The sequence below is a fragment of the Dryobates pubescens genome, chromosome 11 (assembly GCF_014839835.1).
Source record: "Dryobates pubescens isolate bDryPub1 chromosome 11, bDryPub1.pri, whole genome shotgun sequence".
NCBI lineage: Eukaryota > Metazoa > Chordata > Aves > Piciformes > Picidae > Dryobates > Dryobates pubescens.
This window is the reverse complement of record NC_071622.1, coordinates 27535883-27556637: the sequence shown is the minus strand read 5'-3', so window position 1 is coordinate 27556637 and position 20755 is coordinate 27535883. Positions and strand designations below refer to the sequence as shown.

Genomic DNA, 20755 nt, shown 5'->3' with positions numbered 1-20755 from the left:
ATGCATGTAACAACATTCATATCTTACTGGACCCTTCTATCCAGCAATAATATTTACAGATCCTAGCACACAGCTCTATCTATCAACTAGAATGCTGCATAAGTCATCACTAACACCTGCAGCTGCTGGACAGCAGAAAAAGTACTGTCAGCTTTCCTTTGCTGAGTCCTTTCAATTCCAGCTTAAGGCTGACAGCATTTCTTTCAACATCTGTGCAGCCTGCACTGCACTAGGATTCTTGTCACAGCGTTTCATGTGTGGCTTTATTCTTGAGAGCTAGTTTGTTATCTTTAAAAAATAAAAAGGCAATAGATTGGAAAGCACAGGCATATTTTTATTTGAAGATCAGAACCTGGCCCTCTCTCTCACACAATTACTCTCAGCTGTGCTAAATATGTTTTGCTAGTGCATAAAAAAGAAAAAAAAAAGTATTTTGTGTTGTGTATCCTTGGTGAAATTGCTGATCAGAAATAAAGAGTGATGTGTCCATCCTTGAAAGTGAAAGGAATAACAACTTAAAAGGAAAATAACAATTTAAAAGGGTTAAAAGGAAATGTTTCACAGAAAGGGGGGTGGTGGTGGTGTGGTGGTGGTGTGAGAAACCAAGCTTTTTTTTTTTTTTTTTTTAGTGTTTTGTTTCAGCTAAACCTTCGTCCCTCAGAAAATCCTTTTGTAAATGTCCCAAACTCCAGGTATGGGATTCACACGGGAGTAATCTACATGTTCCTTAGAGTATGTCACGTAGCCAAGCCACTGTAACACAGAGAAGCACTGACATTCTTCCTGTTATTTCTCTCATGTCAGACACAGTGACTGGGCAAGTGAAAAAAAAAAAAGCCCTTATTCTGCACCAGAATTGCCAGCTGAATCCTATCCAGTGGTCATATGAGGCCTAGACCCAGAACATGGATAAATGGCAAGAGCAATCCCTGCGGAAGCAAATCACCATTTGACCTGTTTAGGTGCAAGGTGAAAATGTGTCAATCCATATCCCTTTTAAGGATGCAGAGTGGTAGGGCTGAGGGACAGCCAGGATCTGCCAGCAGGAACATCTGGGAGTTAGAGAGACTGGAGTGCCTCATGTTTAAAGTCACTAATGGCTGTTCATCTCCTAACACAAACAACATTCTGTAAACATATTTTTTCTCTTTCATAATTATTAATTGTCTAGCAATTGCCCCATTTTTCTTCTTCCTTCCTTCCTTATTAGTACAAAAGTTTTCATATAGAAAAGACAGAGATGAATACAAACTTCCCACCAGCAGGGTAAGTTAGTCCCTATGCAGTGACAAACAAATAAAGACTTCTGTTGCTCCTTGAGGTAATATCTTGTCTTGACCTCCAGGTTGGACAAATTTACAGTCAACATTTCTCCCTGGAATATGACTTCCTGAGCTCAACATTTCTATTGCCACCTGTGTTGCAAAGTCTTGACATCTGTGACAGAAATATACAAATTACCAAACACAAAATAAACCTTTCTGTCCTCTTGTTCTGGTGCTGGTTGCCTGGGAGAAGAGACCAGCCCCCACCTGGCTACAACCTCCCTTCAGGGTCTTTGTGTATTAGTGGAGCTGCCTATCCAATCTGTAAAATATTTCAAACACATGAGAAAAAAAAAAATCCTCTGGAATTGTAGACTGGGGCAGCCAACAGTCAGCTGACAGGGCTCTGAGAACAGGTATGGTCAGTGGCTGTGCACCCTAAGGGAGGGATTGCTCAATGAAGCAGCTGTCAAGACCAGCCAGGAGGCACTACACATCCAGCCAGGGAGAGCCAAAGAATTCACCTCTGTACCATCTGCCTGTCTGACTGCGAAAGCACCTGGCAAAATGGGAGAAGAGCCTGGATGAGGCACAAACAGTCTCATTGAGACTACCTGCTCTAGCAAAATGTTTTCTTTTGGAAACAGCAGCAGTTTCTTCCAGAAAACCAGTCACAGCTGGAACATCTCTGAACAGCTCCAGTACTCAGTGCAGTCACTCATGTTTTCCTACCCATCTTCCAGCTGATTAGCTACAGCTAGGACAACACATGGACAGTTGCTACCTCTGCAGGTAGCACCACTTTGTAACCACCAAAACTAGGACGTCTGTCAACAGCCAGTTTGGACTGTTTGTAATCATCTCTTTCTGCTTATTAAACACAGGCTCTTAATCCAGCCATTAGACATGGGCTTGCTTCTTGTAAAAGATTAACTTATTTTTCTCACCTCTTTTATTTTCAACTGATAAACATTTTACAAGTGGCAGAATACTAAACAATTTTGCTTATTCGATTTTATCTGTACCTCATCTTCTAAACATACATTGAGCCAGGGTAAAATTAGAAAGAGATGTTCTAAATCCTTGTCACTTGAAATCTCTACTTTGGGCCAGCTGACAGCACTAAGTGGATGTGATTATTTATATGACTGCATAAATGTTCAGGGTACTACTTAACCAAATAAAGTATAGGACCTGAGTTTAGCAAAATCTTGTGCACATACAAATTACTTATAGGCTTTTCAGGGGTAAGTGCTTTAAACCTTAATTGTGTGGCAATCTGAGCAATAAATAAAACTTGCAAGGATGGATGTAATGCTGCAGTGGGTCAGAGAAATGCCTCCTCCAGCACAGCAGTCTGTTTCCAGTGATGGGAGAAATGGCTAAGTAGAGAAAGCACAAGAAGCCAACTGCTTTCTTGCCCTGTTGCTCTCACAAATGTTGTATTAATGATGTAAGAGGATCCTCATCTTCCTCAGCATCTGTTTGCATATCTGTTGTCCATTAATTTAACACCTTTTTGAACACAGTGACTACCCCATGTTCACAGCTTTCTGTGGAAGCAGGTTCCAGATGTGTACTACCCTCTGACTGACAGTATGTCTGTTTCCATTCTAACTGGTCTCCTACTACTTTTATGAAGTGATCTTCTAATTCTAGTTTCATCCCTTTGATCATTTTAATTTCTCTTCTTTGCACCATCTCCTTTCTCCTGCTAGACACACTCAAAACACTTGTCCTTTGGTATCTACAGACCACCCCAGCCTGGCCCCAGCAAGACCTAACACCATTTGCCATAAGGCTCCATGCATCAAGAAACAAAATTACACAGAAGGCTTACAGTCATTACAATTCTCAAATGGCTCTGAATATGATATTCCAAAGAGGACAATCATTAAGCATCAAACAGTAATTGCTTAGTAATGTTTTTGCTTTACATCTTCAGTAATTGCAACATTGAGAGCATCCACATTTAACTACTGACTAAAATCAGTATATATGGATAGAGAGAATGTGGATAGAGAAAAGTAGTATTTCATGAAGGGGCAATGGCTTCAAACTAGCCAAGAGCAGATTTAGATTGGATGTTAGGAACAAGTTCTTTATCGTGAGAGGGATGGAACAGGTTGCCCAGGGAGGTAGTTGAGGCCCCACCCTGGAGATATGCAAGGTGATGCTCAAAAGGGCTCTGGACAGCCTGATCTGGTTGAGGATGCCCCTGCTGACTGCAGAGGGGAGGTCACTTCCAACCCAAACCATTCTATGATTCTAGTCTATGATTCCAGAAAAGAGGATGTCTTGTGCAGCCATGAAAATGATGTTGCAGTAACGAAGGAAGTAGCAGAAAAGAAGCTCAATTTATCCAGGCACTGATGAAAAGTCAGCCTGGTAATCACTGAGCATAGAGAGACTGTAGCAAAGTAAACAATGCAAATGGATGTTTTTCAGGGCATGATCTCTCCTCAAAATGGTTTCAGAACATGAATCATTAGAGCTCTCAGTCTGTCTAAAATTATTCTAAATTCCAAAGAGGATAAAATGGTTTTATCACATGCTGAGAGCATTCCGAAATGAGCTTTTCTGTAGATTATAAACAGAAACAGGTAGATTCAGATTGGATGTCAGGCAGAAATTCCTCACCATGAGGGTGGTGACACACTGGAACAGGTTGCCCAGAGAGGTGGCAGAAGCCTCATCCCTGGAGGTTTTTAAGGCCAGGCTGGATGTGGCTCTGAGCAACCTGACCTAGTGTGAGGTGTCCCTGCCCATGGCAGGGGGGTTGGAACTGGATGATCCTTGAGGTACCTTCTAACCCTGACAATTCTATGAAAACAGAACATTTCAATAGTTCATTTTGTTAGAGAACTATTATCTGCTGGCACTTACATGATCTAATTTTATACTTGTGCTAAATAGCATGTAATTTGTTAATGTAGTTAAGGCTCAAATACTATTTAATCTGGTCTAGTCTGAGGATCACGTCTTCATATATACACAGCTTATACAGAGCAAAACAGGTGCAGGTTAGAGCAACCAATAGAGACACTCAAATTTTCAGGATGCTTCTTACTTTCCCATTTTCCCCAGACATTTGCTGGCACAAGGCAGAACTAGTAATGACTCATTGGCAGCTTCCTTACTTAGGAGAGCTCATGGAGCTGGAACATTGCTCTAAATACTTCATGGCACCACCTGATCAGGCCAGACTGGGTAAAATACTCCCAGTTCCTTTACCCTTTGGACAAATGTTTCCAAATAAATATGCTCTTAAACTTGATCAACTGTAAATGATAGCAACCCACTGCTTTTAAAAGTTTAAAACATTGGACCAATATTGTTTTTTCACTGGATCTGAAGAAAGAAGAAAAAACAATTAGAGTCATGACAGCACTCAATACAAAGTTTTCAGAGAAGAAAAAAAAACCACAGGGGGAAAAAAAACACCACCTCAGAAAAAAACCCTTCCAGCTTTGTCATTCAGAGGGCTGCTTCCCAGCTTCACTCTAAAGGCGTTGCTGAGCCTGAGGTTTTGATACATAAGTTGCAGGAAGCTACAGATAGATTCTTCTACAGAAGAAAAGGAGTAAGTGAGCAGCCCTGGCACACGTCTGCCTGTACATTAGATGCTAACCTTTGGGTTCAAAGTGAATTCCCATCCTTGCAAGGCTAGAGGTGCCCAGCTCTCCCCACCGATGGGCCTGAGGATGTCTCAGCCTGCACAGGGGTGTGAGCCAGCTGCAGCCAGAGATATCTGCAGTGTGTGCAGCTGCAGGCCAAGTCACCTGCTGCTGTGGGACATTGGCACAGTGCTGTTTCACACAAAACGTGACCTCATGTTCAGTGTTGTTTCAGGTGCTGATAAAACCTGATCAGCACAGATGCAGAAGGGCAAATGCAGTTTTCTCACCCCTTGATAAAAACCTCTTCCCTTTCCAAGCACAACCATGTTTGAATACGCATTTGCAGTCAGTGAATACATAGCTTTTCTATCATGCCAGGGAAAAATGGAAGCTCACACAGAGCAAGGAACAACCTGTCCCAATTTAGAGCATGTTCAGCCAGAATCAGCTTTGCCTGTGCTGCCAGCTAGGTGGATGTCAGCCAGATCTAGCAGGAAAACAACACTGCTATGGTTGCATGACACTGTGCTCCAGCTGAAAAGTGCTGCTACTACAACCATCATGGTAACACAGCTCCATCACCAAGATGGTCAGCCCAAACTACAGGCAGAAAAGCTGCAGGTCAGGCTGAATCTATTCAAACAGACTTTCCTGATCTACTCCCTCCAGTTCAGAAAGGACTCACTGTAATATCATAGAATCAACCAGGTTGGAAAAGACCTTCGAGATCATCAAGTCCAACCTATTACCTAATACCTTACACATGACAACTAAACCATGGCTCTAAGTGCCACATCCAATCCTTTTATGGACACCTCCAGGTACTGTGACTCCACCACCTCCCTAGGCAGCACATTCCACTGGCCAATCACTCTTTCTGTGAAGAGCTTCCTCCTCACCACAAGCCTAAACTTCCCCTTGCACAGCTTGAGACTGTGTCCTCTTTTTCTGCCACTGGTTGCCTGGGAGAAGAGACCAACCCCCACCTGTCTCCTGTCTACAACCTCCTTTTGGGAAGTTGTAGAGAGCAATAATGTCTCCCCTGAGCCTCCTCTTGTCTTCTCTGGGCTAGACAACACACACATTCATTCTTCAGCCAGAAACTTAAAAAGTGTGCAGACAGGTAAGCAAAACCAAGTCTTATTAGGCTTCCCTCTGTGAGTGAGTAAAGATGGGGATGTAGTTTAATGAAAATCTGTTGATTTCTCAGCTCTTATTATAACTGTGAGTAAAGCCCATCAGAAGAAAGTGATCTGGTCAGTAATGCTAGCAAAGAAAACAGAAGCAGCTCAGTTGTCTTGGGTTGTAATAGAATAACCTTTTGTTTCAATTCCCCATTTGCAAGTTTTAATAAAAGCAAATCAAATTATCTAAGGCAGACATAAGATTTAGTAAAAAAATATTCAAGCCAGTAGGCCTGTATGGTGCATACAGAGTAGCTGTGCAACTGCCTCCCAAACTGCAGCAGAGGAAATCACCACACCTTTCATTACTCCCCTTTCACTTGCAAACTACAGAATCACAGAATTATTGAGGCTGGAAAAGACCTCTGAGAGCATCAAGTCCAGCCTATGACTTAATACCGTGACATCAGTTAAACCCTTGCCACCAAGTGCCACATCCAATCTTTTCTTAAAGACCTCCAGTGATGGTGACTCCACCACCTCCCTGGGCAGTCCCTTCCAGTCTCTAAGTCCCCTTTCTATGAGGAAGTGCTCCCTAATACCTAACCTAAACCTCCCCTGGTACAGCTTCATACTATGCTCTCTTGTCCTGTCACAAGCTGCCTGGGAGAAGAGCCTGACCCCCACCTGACTACAATTTCCTTTTAGGTAGTTGTAGAGAGCGATAAGGTCTCCTCTAGGTCCCCTCTTCTCCAGGCTATATAGAAAGTGTCAATGCAAAAACATCCCCTTGTCTTAAGAGGCTTTTCATGTGCTGACTCTGCACCCAGTCCCTTCTGTGCCAAACATGTAAGGAAAATACAATTAAGGTGCCTTCCATCCATAAAGGAAAGTCAGGTAAACCAGATAAAATGAACTTTATTTTCTTTTTAACATTTCAAGCCTGGGTGTTGCAGGCCATTAATAAAGCCAGCTAGTGACTAGGCAAAGTCACTCTAGTGACTGAAACCATGATCTTGCCAGTTACCAGCAACAATGGAATTATGATGCTAAGAAATTAGTGCCAAATGATATGCCAGCATTAGTCATTACTGACAAAATTAAAAAGCAGTTACTTATTAAACACAATGGTAATAAAGTTGGTATTCAGCTTGCACCATATTTTCTGCACACCTGAACTCTTCCCCCTCCATACAGTGAAACACATTTGAAAATAGTCAAGAGATTACAGCTCTGGTTACAAACACATCTTCATTCACACCCAAGAGCTGGCATTTAAACATGTAGCATGTTATGAACCAGGGAGATTACACAAATTAATCTTTGTTCCACTTGCTATTTTCTCCAAAGAATCTCTGCATTTCTCAGTAAATACAGTATCACTGTCTGGAGAGGAGAAGGCTCTGAGGAGACCTTATTGTGGCCTTCCAAAATCTGAAGGGGACTACAAGAAAGCTGATGAAGGACTTTTTAAGGGTGTCAGGTAGTTGATGGGACTTGGGGGGACTGAGCAAACTAGAAGGGGGTAGATTCAAATTGGACATTGGGAAGTTCTTCACAATGAAGGCGGTGAGACACTGGAACAGGTTGCCCAGGGAGGTGATAAAAACCTCCAGGGATGGGGCTTCTTAAGGCCAGGCTGGATGTGGCTCTGAGCAACCTGACCTAGTGTGAGGTGTCCCTGCCCATGGCAGGGGGATTGGAGTTGGATGATCCTTGAGGTTCCTTCCAACCTTGACAATTCTATGATTCTATGCATATCAAGACATCACCCTCACATTCGTTGCATGTTCCCCTCCAGCTGAAGTTAACAGAAAGGTGCACAAATCCCCACAACACAGCACGAGTTTGCTAATAAGCAGCAGAAGATCTGACATGTGCTCAGAAAAAAAATTTCCTTTGTGTGTTAATACATGCACATTCTATCATTGACAGGAGCTCTCTATTATCATTGTGGCTTCTGCAAAACCAGGAAACAAGCAGCCACCAGTAGTGCTGAGGGTCATCTCTGCTGACCAGTCCCATTGTTGCTCTCATCTTGCTGCAGCAAGAGGAGTTTTGAAGTGTCAGGCTCGAGCACCTCTTGCGGATTGTTTTTGTTTGGTTAGTTTGTTGGGGGTTTTTTGTGTGCATGTGGATTTTGTTGTTGTCTCACCTTGTTTCCCAGAGTAAACACAGCGCTTTGAATGAACTTGGGGATACTTCTGAATGACTCAAGGGGAAAATGCTGAAAATAAGGGTCCTCTGCTCTGTGTCTTTGAATGGACCCTTAATTAAACAACGCAGAAAAATCTATCTCCGTCTGATTTAGAGGTTCAAGTCCTCATAGTGGCTATGCTCTTTCATAGCTTATAGTGCATGCAGGATTGTTCTAATTTGGCTTTGAGGCATTGTAACAGGCTAAGGCAGGGCAAACAGCTTAACCTGTCTCTTTCCCCCCAACACAGGAGCGAGGGGAAAGTAAGACACACAAAAAGACTCCAGACTGAGATAAAGAGAGTGAAATAAGAGTTCAATATAAATGAGATCATAAATGCACAATTACCTTGGCTAACAATACAATGCACAATTACCTTAGCTTAGGCTATCTGCAAAAAAAGTGCAGCAAAACACAGAAAAAGCCCCACCCAAACCAGCAAAGAAACCCAGCACGATACCCCACTCCCATCCCTGAGGAAAAAGAACCAACACCCAAAAGCAGCAACTGGCACAGGAAGCCTCTCATTTTACAATCTGAAGTTTAAGCCCCATAATACTTTGCTCTAGCCAGCACTTTCATTTTGAAGCTGGCATGAGACAGGATGGTATGAATAGCAGCAGATTAAAACTCAGTCTGTAACAAGCATATATGATATTTTACAATGACAATGAAAATCTCCTCTTATTCTGATCTTGCACTGAATTCCTCAGAGGCTCGTCCCTAGATGTGAAATTAATCTCTCTTATCTGCTTCCTGTGTATGGATTAGGCTATTTATCCAAAATAAAGAAAATATACTATGCAAAGGAGTAGCAATTCCATAATACATGGAAGAAATTGTCTTCCCTTCTCCTGTAGCCAAACCAAGCAGAGGTTAATTGATACAATGAATGTTAGTTATTCAGTGGATATCAGTATAGAATACAGCAGGGAGTAATTTCCTTAAGATAATTCTTGTTCTTTCCATTGTAATTACAATTGCCTTGTAATTTACCTCTGCCTCCTACAATGTCTGATGTGTTCAAATATGTCCCAGAGAGATGAGTTTAAGAAAATGAAAATTTCCACTAACTGCTTTGATATTTTGCTAGGGTTTTTATCGTGCACTGAGAAAGTCTAAACCTCTTCTAGTTCCACTCAGTGTGGAGATCAGGTTGTCCCAAGAAAGAGTTTTGTTCAGACTTCTCTGCCTATCATGAAATAGGACAGACTAACTGATATTTTCACAGAATCACAGAAACATTCAGGTTGCAGAAGACCCTCAGGATCACCAAGTCCAACCTAGAACCCTACTATACAAGGTTCACCCCTAAACGATATCTTCAAGCACCACATCCAAACCACCTTTAAACACATCCAAGGTTGGTGACTCCACCACCTCCCTGGGCAGCACATTCCAATGCCTGACCACTCTTGCTGGGAAAAAAATGTTTCCTAATGTCCAGCCCAACCCTACCCAGTAGCAGCTTGAGGCCATTCCCTCTTGTTCTATCACTAATTACCTGGGAGAAGAGACCAGCACCAGCCGCTCTACAACATCCTTTCAGGTAGCTGTAGACAGCAATGAGGTCTCCCCTCAGCTTCCTCTTTTCCAAACTAACCATCCCCAGCTCCTGCAGTCACTCTTCATCAGATTTTTATCTCCATTTCAAAGGCAATGAATATTTTTTAAAATGTGAGCATTTTAGCTGCACAAAAATCTTAACCCCTCCCCCTCTCTAAATCTTCAGATCTCTCACTGTTGTGCTCCTGACAGCACTCACCTGCAGAAGCTGTAAAAAGGCAGAGATTTTGTAACCCACAGAGACCTTCTAGATTGACATCTGACTAATACTATTTACGCAGTTGGAGGGAGTTTCATTAACATAGATTAAACAGTCATCAAAAGGACTGTGTTGACTGTGTTACATGCAGACAATGTGATAAAGATGGTGCCCACATCCAGATTTAACAAACATATTTGATTGTTTAATGTCCCTCTGTACATCCAGCTTAACAAATAAAGCCTTTGGACATATGGGGGGGGGGAGTAACAAAATAGGCTCCAGTTTGAACAGATTACAGACCCAGCGTTCTGCATCACCTACTTAACCTCAAACAAGATTAATCAGATCTCTTTACCTGAGAAGGTATAACTCAGATAGCAATTGCTAAGAAAATGTCACTGCTGGGAATAGACTGCTTCTTGCAAAGCTGTTTGTTGTCTGTATCGACAGAAGATAAGGGATATGAGAATGTCCTGTCCTTTAAAACACAGACTAAGAGTTACCTTACCCCTTGGCTTTGCCGAAAGGATAAAGACATCTTACATGAGCAGGACAGTCACCCCAAGGTCCTCCGGGAACCTGTTGTTCTGACTCCCACCCACTGTTACTATCTTCCCTTAAAACCTAATAGTGCCAAGTATCTGTGGGTAGAGGTGGAATCACAATCTGCTGCTTGGTGCCCAAATTCCCATTCTTTTTACAGCGTCACTATCACAGACACACACCATCCACAGAACAGCAACAATGCAAGCAGGCATACAGCCCCAGCTTATCCACTTTTTGATAAATTTCAGCTCTATTTTTAGAACTTTTATAAACTGAGTGTGAGTGTTTATGTAAAACAAGGTGGCTGAGGGCTGGGAATGATGAGTACTCGGAGAGCTCCATCTAGTTTGTACATTACTCAGAGGATTTTTTGCTGTTAAGTGAAATGAGATCCTTTTGTGAAAAGAGATATTTTATTTTCTGTTTAGGAAAGACTGAACATTTAATTGGTTCATCCCCAGTGTTAACTCACAGTAGAGCTAAATTTAGGTCCCAGAAATGACTTCTTATGATTTGCATATTTTCAGCTTTATGACTGGAAAATAGTACTGGGGGAAGCAGGACAGACAGCCAGGCATAGCCTGCAGGGCCAAAGTCAAAGAATGCAACAACTTGACCTGAGCAAGCTTCAAGCAATTAAGGAAAAAACCCCACAATCTAAAGACCAAAAAAACCCCAACACCCACACATGCTACATGCCATTGAAATTGTGAAAGGGGCAAGAAAGGCAGAATGCAATGAACAGAATTAGAATCAGACTAAGGGTTTGAGTAAACACCTTCACTTGTACAAAAAAAAAAAAAAGAAAGAAAGAAAAAGAAAGAAAACAAATCCAGAAAGTGTAGCAGTTGTAATATTTCTCCAGAAAATAGTGCCCTGCCATCCATACCCTGCCTGACTGCTATCATGCAACAATGCACAGCAGACACATTATTTCCACCTACAGCTAAGCACCCCTGTACTCTTCCATACAAATACAGTCCCCTCAGAAGAAGACACAGCCAAAAAGAGAGGTAAGAACAGAGCTAAAACCATGCTACTATAAGTAGGAGCACCATGGTGCTCTTTACTGATCTGTTCGGGTGCTTATGTGAATCATTTCATGGACAGAGCACCAGGACTGTACAGGTATACATCAAATAAAGGAACACAGCAAAACTACAGGAAAATGCACCTGTGTCATTTGCAACTGGTATTACAAAAAGGTACAATTCAACATCTTATTCCTTCTTTTGAAAATGATTTTTCAGCTAGTCAAAGACACCAAGGGTTCAATAAGACATCCTTGAAATAAATCTGCTGTGCAGTTTGAACTACCATCAAAAAATGCACATTCTCCCCTCTTGGCTTTATGAAACTCAGCTACAAAGTCCCCTGGACCTTTGTTGTCTGTTTTTTTTTTAATGTTCTTTCCTATCATCCAAGTCTTCTCTATAAAAAGAAGGAACAAGGATTGGCCTTTCAGAAAATGCAGGCCCAGATTTATGTCTTGTGCAGCAAGAACAACTATTCACAGGGGACTTGGAAAAGATCAGCGTAGCTATTGCAGCATCTAACGTAAAAGAGGTGGAAAAAACCTCATCTTCCAGTGTTTATCGCATATGTTACAGTCCTCAGTGCACCCAGCCATCACTGGTGCTCCTAGGGATCATATCAGTAGAAAAAGAACAGAACATTCTCAAGAAAACCTCCATAAAGAGAATTGTGATCTCCACGGTAAGAGCTTATGTCATTAAATGCCTGACATCAGATTTCACTGCAGGCAGTAGTGATATTCTCACCAACTCCAATAGCAAGGTTTGGGTGATAGGCTCCCCCCCCCCAGCCACTTTCCATTGGCCTTGCTCTTTGACAATAAGATTAGTGCTACAGAAATAGACTGATGCTTTAAAAAGCAAAAGATTTGGAGCTACATTTGTATTCTTCTTCAGATTCACTGTTTTGAAAGGGCAGAGGTCAGGGTACACACAGACAAATCTGAAGTGCTGGTCTGGATGATGGCTTGAGTCACACAGGCAGGGTTGCACAGCCCACAGCCCTGTTCCCAATGAAAAGCATCATAAGGCACTTTTCAGCAGCATGATGCACTGTGCTATGTTAATACACCTGAACCTGTGCTGCAGTTGCAATCTGGGCTTTTCTGGAAAGTGTCACTATCAAATTGTCCTCAAATTTTCAAAGTACTGTTGCAAGAGACAGGTAAGGACAGGGTTGAGATGCCAAATCTCACTTTGTTAAGTCAGTGCTTGGCACCATTTGAGTCTGTAGGTAATGCTTAGATTTGAGGTGTCTACAACTGCTCAGAGAGCCCCACTGCTTTTGCAGGCAGCACCTGTACAGTTCCCAGAGCAGGTGGCTCAGGGGGAGCCAGCAACCCCCTCCCAGAAGCATCCTCCTTGCCTTCCCAGGCATGACTGGATCATTGTACAGCACATTGATGACGTTATTTGAGACTAGATGCATACTGGGGGGAGGATTGTTTTATTTGTTGTTGCTTTGTTTTTTGCTACTGACTTCCTGGCAAAAGTTAGCATCCTAGCCAAAAACCACACTGCACAGCATGGTAACACGAGAAAGTATTTGGTAGAGTTTCTCTTTTACTGCACAGAACAGTTATATGTGTGCCTTTAAAAGCACAATAAAAATGTAAAACTAAAAATATACACCTTAATGCAGCAAATAACATTTAATTTTAAATAGCTTTCAACCCAAATGCTATAGTAGGTATGTTTTATAAGGCCATCTAGCCTCACAAGTCCATATTCAGCTTGTTTTGTGTTGCCTGCCTTTTTTTTTTTTAAACCTGGAACACTACTTTTTTCCATTGTTAATACAAATGTTATAACTACCCTCTTTAACTGGCACTTCCATTTTTATGGGTATCTGAAAGAAGCCATTAAAAAGTTTAAAATAAAAAGCATCAGACAGATACATGATGCAGACTGCAATTTTTCCATATGCTGACTACTGCCAGCTCTCTAACTTGGCATATGCTGGGAATATCCCAAACTCTGCTCTGGCAAGTCATCTCCAGGACCATCAAGGAAATATTTTGTCAGGCTTCAAACATCAGCAGGATCTCTGGTGTGCTATGCATCAACCCCCCACCCCCCCAAACATAAATGCTTAAAAAATTCCCTTCCTATAGCTTAATAAACTTTGAAGTTTTTCAATTCCCACTCTTCTCAGGCACATTGCCCTACAATCAACTTCCAGAATCAGATGAAACTTGAAACCAACATGGAAAAAACCGGGAAATATCCCACAAGCCAAGTGGAAGGTGAGGATGTACTGTTCTTCTTGCAAAGCATTTGATATTTTACAGAGGCTCTGTCCTGGGTAAGGCTCTGGGCTGAGTTTTAACCTGTTATTCTAAGGCCAGGCCCGCGCTCAGCCTGGAGGCCGCAGGCTGCAAGTGTCACACGTGCAGAGAGTGTTCCCATCCTCACCCGAGTTACAGCCTGTTCAGCACCTCCTGGCAAGATCCTGCCCAAATCACTCACAGCTGCACAGCTTGTCTGACCCTGGCACTCAAAGCAACTGATGATGAAAGCACCTGGAAGCAAGTCAGCACAGCTCCATCCATCACACAGGCACTGCCTGCCCTGATCTAGTTTTTGGAAAAAATTTCTTCCTATAAATTTTCTGTAACTGATGGTTTTATAGCACTTTGAGCCTTATTTCTGTTAGTGTTTCCACATATCCTCCCTCCCATGGTAACACACTCATCATCTTTTCCAATTAAAAAATTTATGTGCTATAGACAAGACTAAAAGCCACCCGTTGTGAAAATCATTTCAAGTGATTTGGCAAAACTTAGAGGACCATCAGTATTTTCTTACCAGACCATCAATATATACTACAAAGGACTTAAACCAGGTAACACTGAAAAGCTTTCTTGCTTCAATGCTTTCACAAATCAAGTCACAATCATTTTCTCCATGCATCTCATTTAAAGCAAATGCCTTTGTACAGCTTTGTGCTTATTTGGCAAGTAGAGAGGCTGTAGAACTACAGCGCTTACCTACAAGGATCATTCAGAATCATCTAAAAGGATCATCTCTCTACAGGAAAGACATTGAGGTGCTGGAGCAGGTTCAGAGACAGACAACAAAGCTGATGAGGGGTCTGGAGGACAGGTCTGATAAGAAGTGCCTGAGGGAAATAGAGAAAAAGAGATTGAGGGGACCATACCGCTTTCTACAACTACCTGAATGGATGTTGGAGTGAAGTGGGAGTCCACCTCTTATCCCCAGTAACAAGTGATAGAACAAGAGGAAATGGCCTCAAGTTGCACTAGGGAAGGTTTAGGTTGAAAACTAGAGAAAAATTCTTGACTGAACGGGTTCTCAAACACTGGAATAAGCCCCTCAGTGAGGCTATTGAATCCCAATCTCTGGAGGTGTTTTTTAAAAGACACAGATGTGGTGTTGAAGGATATGGTTCAGTATCAGACTTGGTAGAGTTAGTTAATGGTTGGATTCAACAATCTTCAAGGACTTCTCCAACCAAAATGATTCTATAATTCTATGATTTGATTGCACCGAAGTCAGACAGCATTTAGAAAATCAAAGTCTCTCAACAGTATTCTGCTGTGGAGCTCTGTGAAAAGGAAGCCACGTGCACAGTGGAAAAAGCAGGGCAGAGCTGGGCAAGTTAAAGAGAAACCCACCCATTCCTAAATGCAGATTCTTGAGCCATGATACCTTTCAAGTTGAACACTGCTAAGGAGGATCTCACAGCCTTTTCAGCAAGCCGGAGCCGTAAGGCATTGCCGTATAAGCTTCGCGCACTGGGAGTAATTCACACAATTCACTGGTAGGTGGCAACAGTATACAGAGATAAACCCCGACTGCAGGCAGCTTATTAAGTGCTAAACAGCCTGGGTTAACAGAGAGGCACACCAAAAATACCAGGTACTCAACTCTGCAGTTACTTCGTCTGACAAAGAAACGCGTCCGAGTCCTTTCTGAGCCTTGGTTGAGTACCGGCCACGCTCCAGAGGCTGTATTGCCTTTATGAAAAACAAAGCTGCAGAAGCGCAGGGCACGGTTCTGACTGAGGGCACGGGAAGGACAGCCAGCCCCCCCTGTCCGCGCCGCGGCTGAAGCCTTTCCAGGAAGGCGCTGCAATCGCGGGGCGGGGGGGCACGGCACGGCACACACCAAATAATTTTTAAAAGCGGTGAAAAATAGGAAAAAAAAAAATCATTAAAAAGCGACGTAATCCTGGGGAAAAGTAAAACTTTCCTCTACCGGTTTACCGGGAAAACCAGAGTACCCGGCGTCTGCACCGTAACACGCCTGCTGCACCGCCTTCCCTCCCGGTGGGGAGGGGGGCCCGGGGCGGGACAGGCGCTGCTGGGCGGAGCGGCCGAGGGCTATAAATGCGGGCTGCGGGCAAAGGAGTGGAGCTGTACGAGGTGGGCACGATGCAGAGTGCGGTGTTCCTGGCGCTGCAGCACGGAGGCGGGCGCATGGAACCGGGCAGCCGCAGGCGGGGCGAGACGGAGGAGGCAACGGAGAGAGGCAGGATGAAGAGAACGATGTGAGCGTTCCCCCCTAGTCACCGGTTTCTCCGGCGGGAGGCTTGCAGTCGTGCGGGGGGGGAGTCGGGCTCCGGGGCTGGGTTCTCAACGGCTAACGCTGGGCAGTGGCCTGCGAGCGAGCCTGCGGATTGAAGTGAGGGGAGCGTCGTTTTCTCGCCCCCAGACAGATGCTTTAGGTGACTCCCTGGGTACTGAGCTGGCAAAGCAGCGTCAGGAAAGCGCTTGCAGCTCTTGACAGCAATGGAGCTGTCATCTAAGGCTTCTCGAGGTGTCATTTGTAACGTGCATCTTCCTCTTCGTTCTTCCAGCATTAAAGATTGGAAAACGAGACTGAGCTACTTCCTGCAGAACTCTTCCAATTCAACTAAAATTAAGTCTAAGAAAGTGGGGAAAAACCGCACCTACTTCAGGTAAGTTATGAGAATGAGACTTAAGTAACTCAAGTGTTCTAGAAAAACAGTAAGGCTTGAGCAATGGAGTCTAACACTTTCCATCTCTTTATGCAGACCTTCCCCTGAGGAAGCCCAGCTGTGGTCAGAAGCCTTTGATGAACTTCTCGCTAATAAATGTAAGTTTGTCTTCAAAAAGTAACATTCAAGAGTAAAGGCATGTCTGTAAGAAATCCCTTCCTTCCATGTCAGCATTGTGCCTTTCTAATGTGAATAGCTTTGATTCTAGTCCTGATATTAAAAGGTTTTAAAATTAAAGCAAAAGTCATAGAAGTGTTCTTTTAAAAAAGGTAAACTGCTATTAAAACATCAAGAATACCAGACTGTAGTGGAATTTTTTCCTGTAATCCTTGAAGTTAAAAACCATATCTATCAGCTTGGCTTTGCCAAATGTGAAAAGCATTTTTGTTCAGAGCTCACTGTTTAACCAAGACAAATGCATTCAAATAAACTGGGAAGGATTCTGCAACACAGCAGTTCAATGCTCTCAGGGTTTTACTGTAGCTCTACATGGAACGGCACTCGGCAGCAGAGCAAAAAGATTAAGGAATAATATTACCACTTGCTCTTTGGACTTGAGTCATCCTTTCCATTGCAGAAAATATCCCAGAGGTTTGTAGTACAGTCAAATATTTACTCCAGCAAAGGTTAACATGGAAGGCCCCTATCTAGAGAAAGGGTGTTTTTTTTTTAATGTATACATGCAGGCAAGACAAAAGGGAACATTCTGACTAGAACTAGCTTGCATTTTTGTGCTTACCCAAAAAGATGACTAATTGCAAGTGAAGCTTGCCAAGCTGTTAGGGTGTTAATTTGTTTGCATACATAAATGAGGAATTTGTTACTGCTATGCTATTCCTGAAAGAACCAGACCAGAGTTACAGCAGAATGTTTGGGTAGAAACAGATGTGACCAGTGGGTAAATTCAAGATTCCTGAAATAGTAAGCTGATTATTTTTTTTCACTCTTTCCCTAGACGGTCTTGCTGCTTTCCGAGCTTTTCTGAAGTCTGAGTTCTGTGAAGAGAACATTGAGTTCTGGTTGGCCTGTGAGGACTTCAAGAAAACCAAGTCACCTCAGAAGCTGACAGTAAAAGCAAAAAAAATCTACAATGACTTCATTGAAAAAGAAGCTCCCAAAGAGGTAAAGAAAAACCTATGTAAACATATGTGCCCTGTTCTGTGAGTTCTTACAGCTTTTTATTCCTCTGAACTCACTTTAGGATTCAGATGCCTAACTGCATTGTCCATGTCACTGTTATCCATGTCTGCACAGACTGGTAAAAGGCACAAGCAGTATTTCAGAATTTCCATCTTAACTGGGGAAAGTCAACAGCTGCATTGAACACTAACATATTTGAGTTTAGCACTGTAAAACAGAATATCTACATTACATTTCACATGAAAGAATTTTCCTATAAGGAAACTTCATTAATCTAACTCTGTAGTAATAAGGTCTTGCCTATTCTTACCTCTTTTGAAATGTTATGGTGTTATACTTGAATTCAGTTCTCAGAATTAAGTGTCTGTCTTTTTAAATTTCAGATAAATATTGACTTCCAAACCAAGAACATGATTGCACAGAACATTCAAGAAGCCACGCATACCTGCTTCAGTGCAGCGCAGAAGAGAGTTTACAGCTTGATGGAGAATAACTCATACCCACGGTTTTTAGAATCTGAATTCTATCAGGAGCTGTGCAAGAAGCCACCTATCACCAGGGCAGCCCCGGGGACATGAGCAATGGAGGAGAGGGAGGAGAAGCCTCTTGGCTAGTGAGGAAGCAATCCACAGCTCAGGGCAGCATCCTGACCTGAAAGACTGAGATAAAAGTGCTCACTTTTTGCCATGGTGCACGGACAAAAACACTGACTTTGGCACAAAGCTGATGGCAAAGTGACACTGCTGGAAAATGTTCTGAGGTGGTGGCAGCAGTGTGCTGGCTAGCTGCTGGCAATGTACTTCTGAGTGCTGAAGTGGAAGGTGACTCCATGCATTAGACCAAACCATATAGTTTAAGAGTCCTTTTGTCATGGCTGAGGTGGCAACATCGCAGGTCAGAACACAGCTTCCTTCTTGTAACTAGAAGCTGCTCTGTACTGTTGCACAGTGCTGGGAACTTGAGTAATTGGTTGCACAGTTATTTTTTCCTAAACAACAACCAGTCTTGCCATCATCAGTCACTTGGTGTGTTTGCACTGGTTCTGTAAAACCGCCTTGAGCTGCAAAGATGTTTGGTTTCTGTTCAACTTCTAGACAATACCAGCACTAGGCAGCAAGAGTGTAACTTGGTTCCCAGAGGAACAGGTTCTACAACTGAAGTATGCAGGGCTGGGTTGTGTCAGCAGGGCTGCACAAGGCCAGACTGAGGGCAAAACTTGGCCAAGGTGAACAGGAGCTGTATAGTATTATATTTATATGCGGATTATGATTGTGTAGAATGCTGCAATGTCATAATTCTGTCTTGAGGACAGCAAGCTTCAGTGAAGTCTCTTATTGTTTATAATAAACTATTTTGATACAAAGCTTCTTTTGTTGCTTGGCTTGTTTTGTGATCACACAGCTGTACTATGTGGCATGAGACTTCAGAGTATTGCGAGTCCCACGTCCTGGGCATGATCTGACTAGGGTTCTTTTTAAAGCAGGTACTTCTTAATCAACCAGGCAAGTGTTTTGTTCATTTTGGGTTTTCTAACAGAATAAACTACTGAACAGGAGAGACATTCTATTGCATCCTCTGTCTTAACCACTTCCCCACAAAACCCATCTCTGAGACAGTGCAAAGCACATGTATGGCTACACTTAACTGGAAAGCAGCAGTAGGCCATTGAAGCATTGGATTCCCTTAGACTGGACAGTTCTAAAACTGAGCTTGACAGGGTGCTGGGCCATCTCATTTCAACTATAGTCTAACCTGGAAAGGTTGGACCACATGATCCTCCTCAATGTCCCTTACAGTCCAGCATTGTGTGATTCTGAGTGAAGCAGCCACAAGCAGCAATGTTGCTGCTGTTGGAGATCACAGGATGCTACTTGGAATACAAGCAACCACACTTTTCCTTTAATCAGGGCTTAGAAAGGCTTCAGTATCAGGCAGTAAAACTTATGCAGACTCAGAAGAGGTGATATTACAGTAAAAGTTCATGGCTCCCTGCTAAGTGAGAGCTTAGAGGGAAAGTTGCTGGTTTTTATTCCATGTCAATTTCCCCTAACATCCAAAACCAGCATAGAACTATAGCACAGTTTAGGCTAGGGAAAAACAAACAAAAAACCCAAAAAGAAACCCCCAAACAAAAACCCTAAACCAAACCAACAATCACACTTCCTTTAAAATAATCACATCCAACCATACTTCCAAAACAGTCCCTGATTTAGTTTGTGACCTGTTTGAGCTCTGGCTCAGCTTGGGTCCTGGCTCTAGCTATTTTGACTCCACTCCTCAGGCTGCAGTTTTATTTGTGTAGTTCACATACATTCACAGCAGTCACTTCTATAATGGCCCAGTTCTCTAAGAATTAAGACAATTCTGACTACAAGAATTTCCACTTCATTTACACATCCAAAAATTGTTCATAAGCAAATACTTCACACGTTGTAGGCTATACAGCATACATGCTTACACAGAGATACATATATATATTACATTGCCTCTACACTGGAAAGAGGCAAATTTGTTACAGCCCTCACTTTGCTACTGCCCCATTTCCAGGGCTGTGAGAGCTAGCTCTCATACAGCTGAACTTGCTTGTGGGTTAAATCCACGTAAAATAAGCACAAGAAAAACTCAGCCCAATAATTTGTTGCAACAGAGAAAGGTTGTTGTGTTGGGTTTTTTGCTGTGTTGTGGTTTTGTTTGATTAGGCGTTTTGTTTGTTTGTTTTACAACCAGGAAAAACACATTTGGACTGGTAATTGCTTTTGCAATCTAACAAAATTATTCAAAGAGCATAAAAACAACCAGAGCTACACCTATTAGTAACTCAGAACCGGGGCAGGAATAGCTCCACGAAGCTATTCGCTGAAGCTGTATTAACCTGTGCCAATTTGGGATGTGGTAATTAACTCTGGCTGGTGTCTGGTTTCAGGGAAAGAAACATTTCTAGTTTCAGCAGGTGCCAGAAGTACTTCTAGCACAGTAGGTAGTTCAGAAGGGAGATTAGGTGGGGCCGTTAGGCAGGACAACACTGCCCCAGGGCTGCTCTGGTGTATTTTTAATATTTGAATCATGAATCCCAGCTT

The 20755-nt window shown here is 42.7% G+C and overlaps 1 protein-coding gene across 1 annotated transcript; it reads left to right on the top strand.

Moving 5' to 3' along the window:
• Nucleotides 1-15935: 15935 nt before the first annotated feature.
• Nucleotides 15936-19041, top strand: RGS2 (regulator of G protein signaling 2). The gene is made up of 5 exons (XM_009908489.2): nt 15936-16067; nt 16377-16478; nt 16575-16636; nt 17494-17660; nt 18062-19041. The coding sequence occupies exons 1-5, from the start codon at nt 15952-15954 to the stop codon at nt 18254-18256; spliced, it is 642 nt and encodes a 213-aa protein (XP_009906791.2). The 5' UTR covers nt 15936-15951; the 3' UTR covers nt 18257-19041.
• Nucleotides 19042-20755: the final 1714 nt, after the last annotated feature.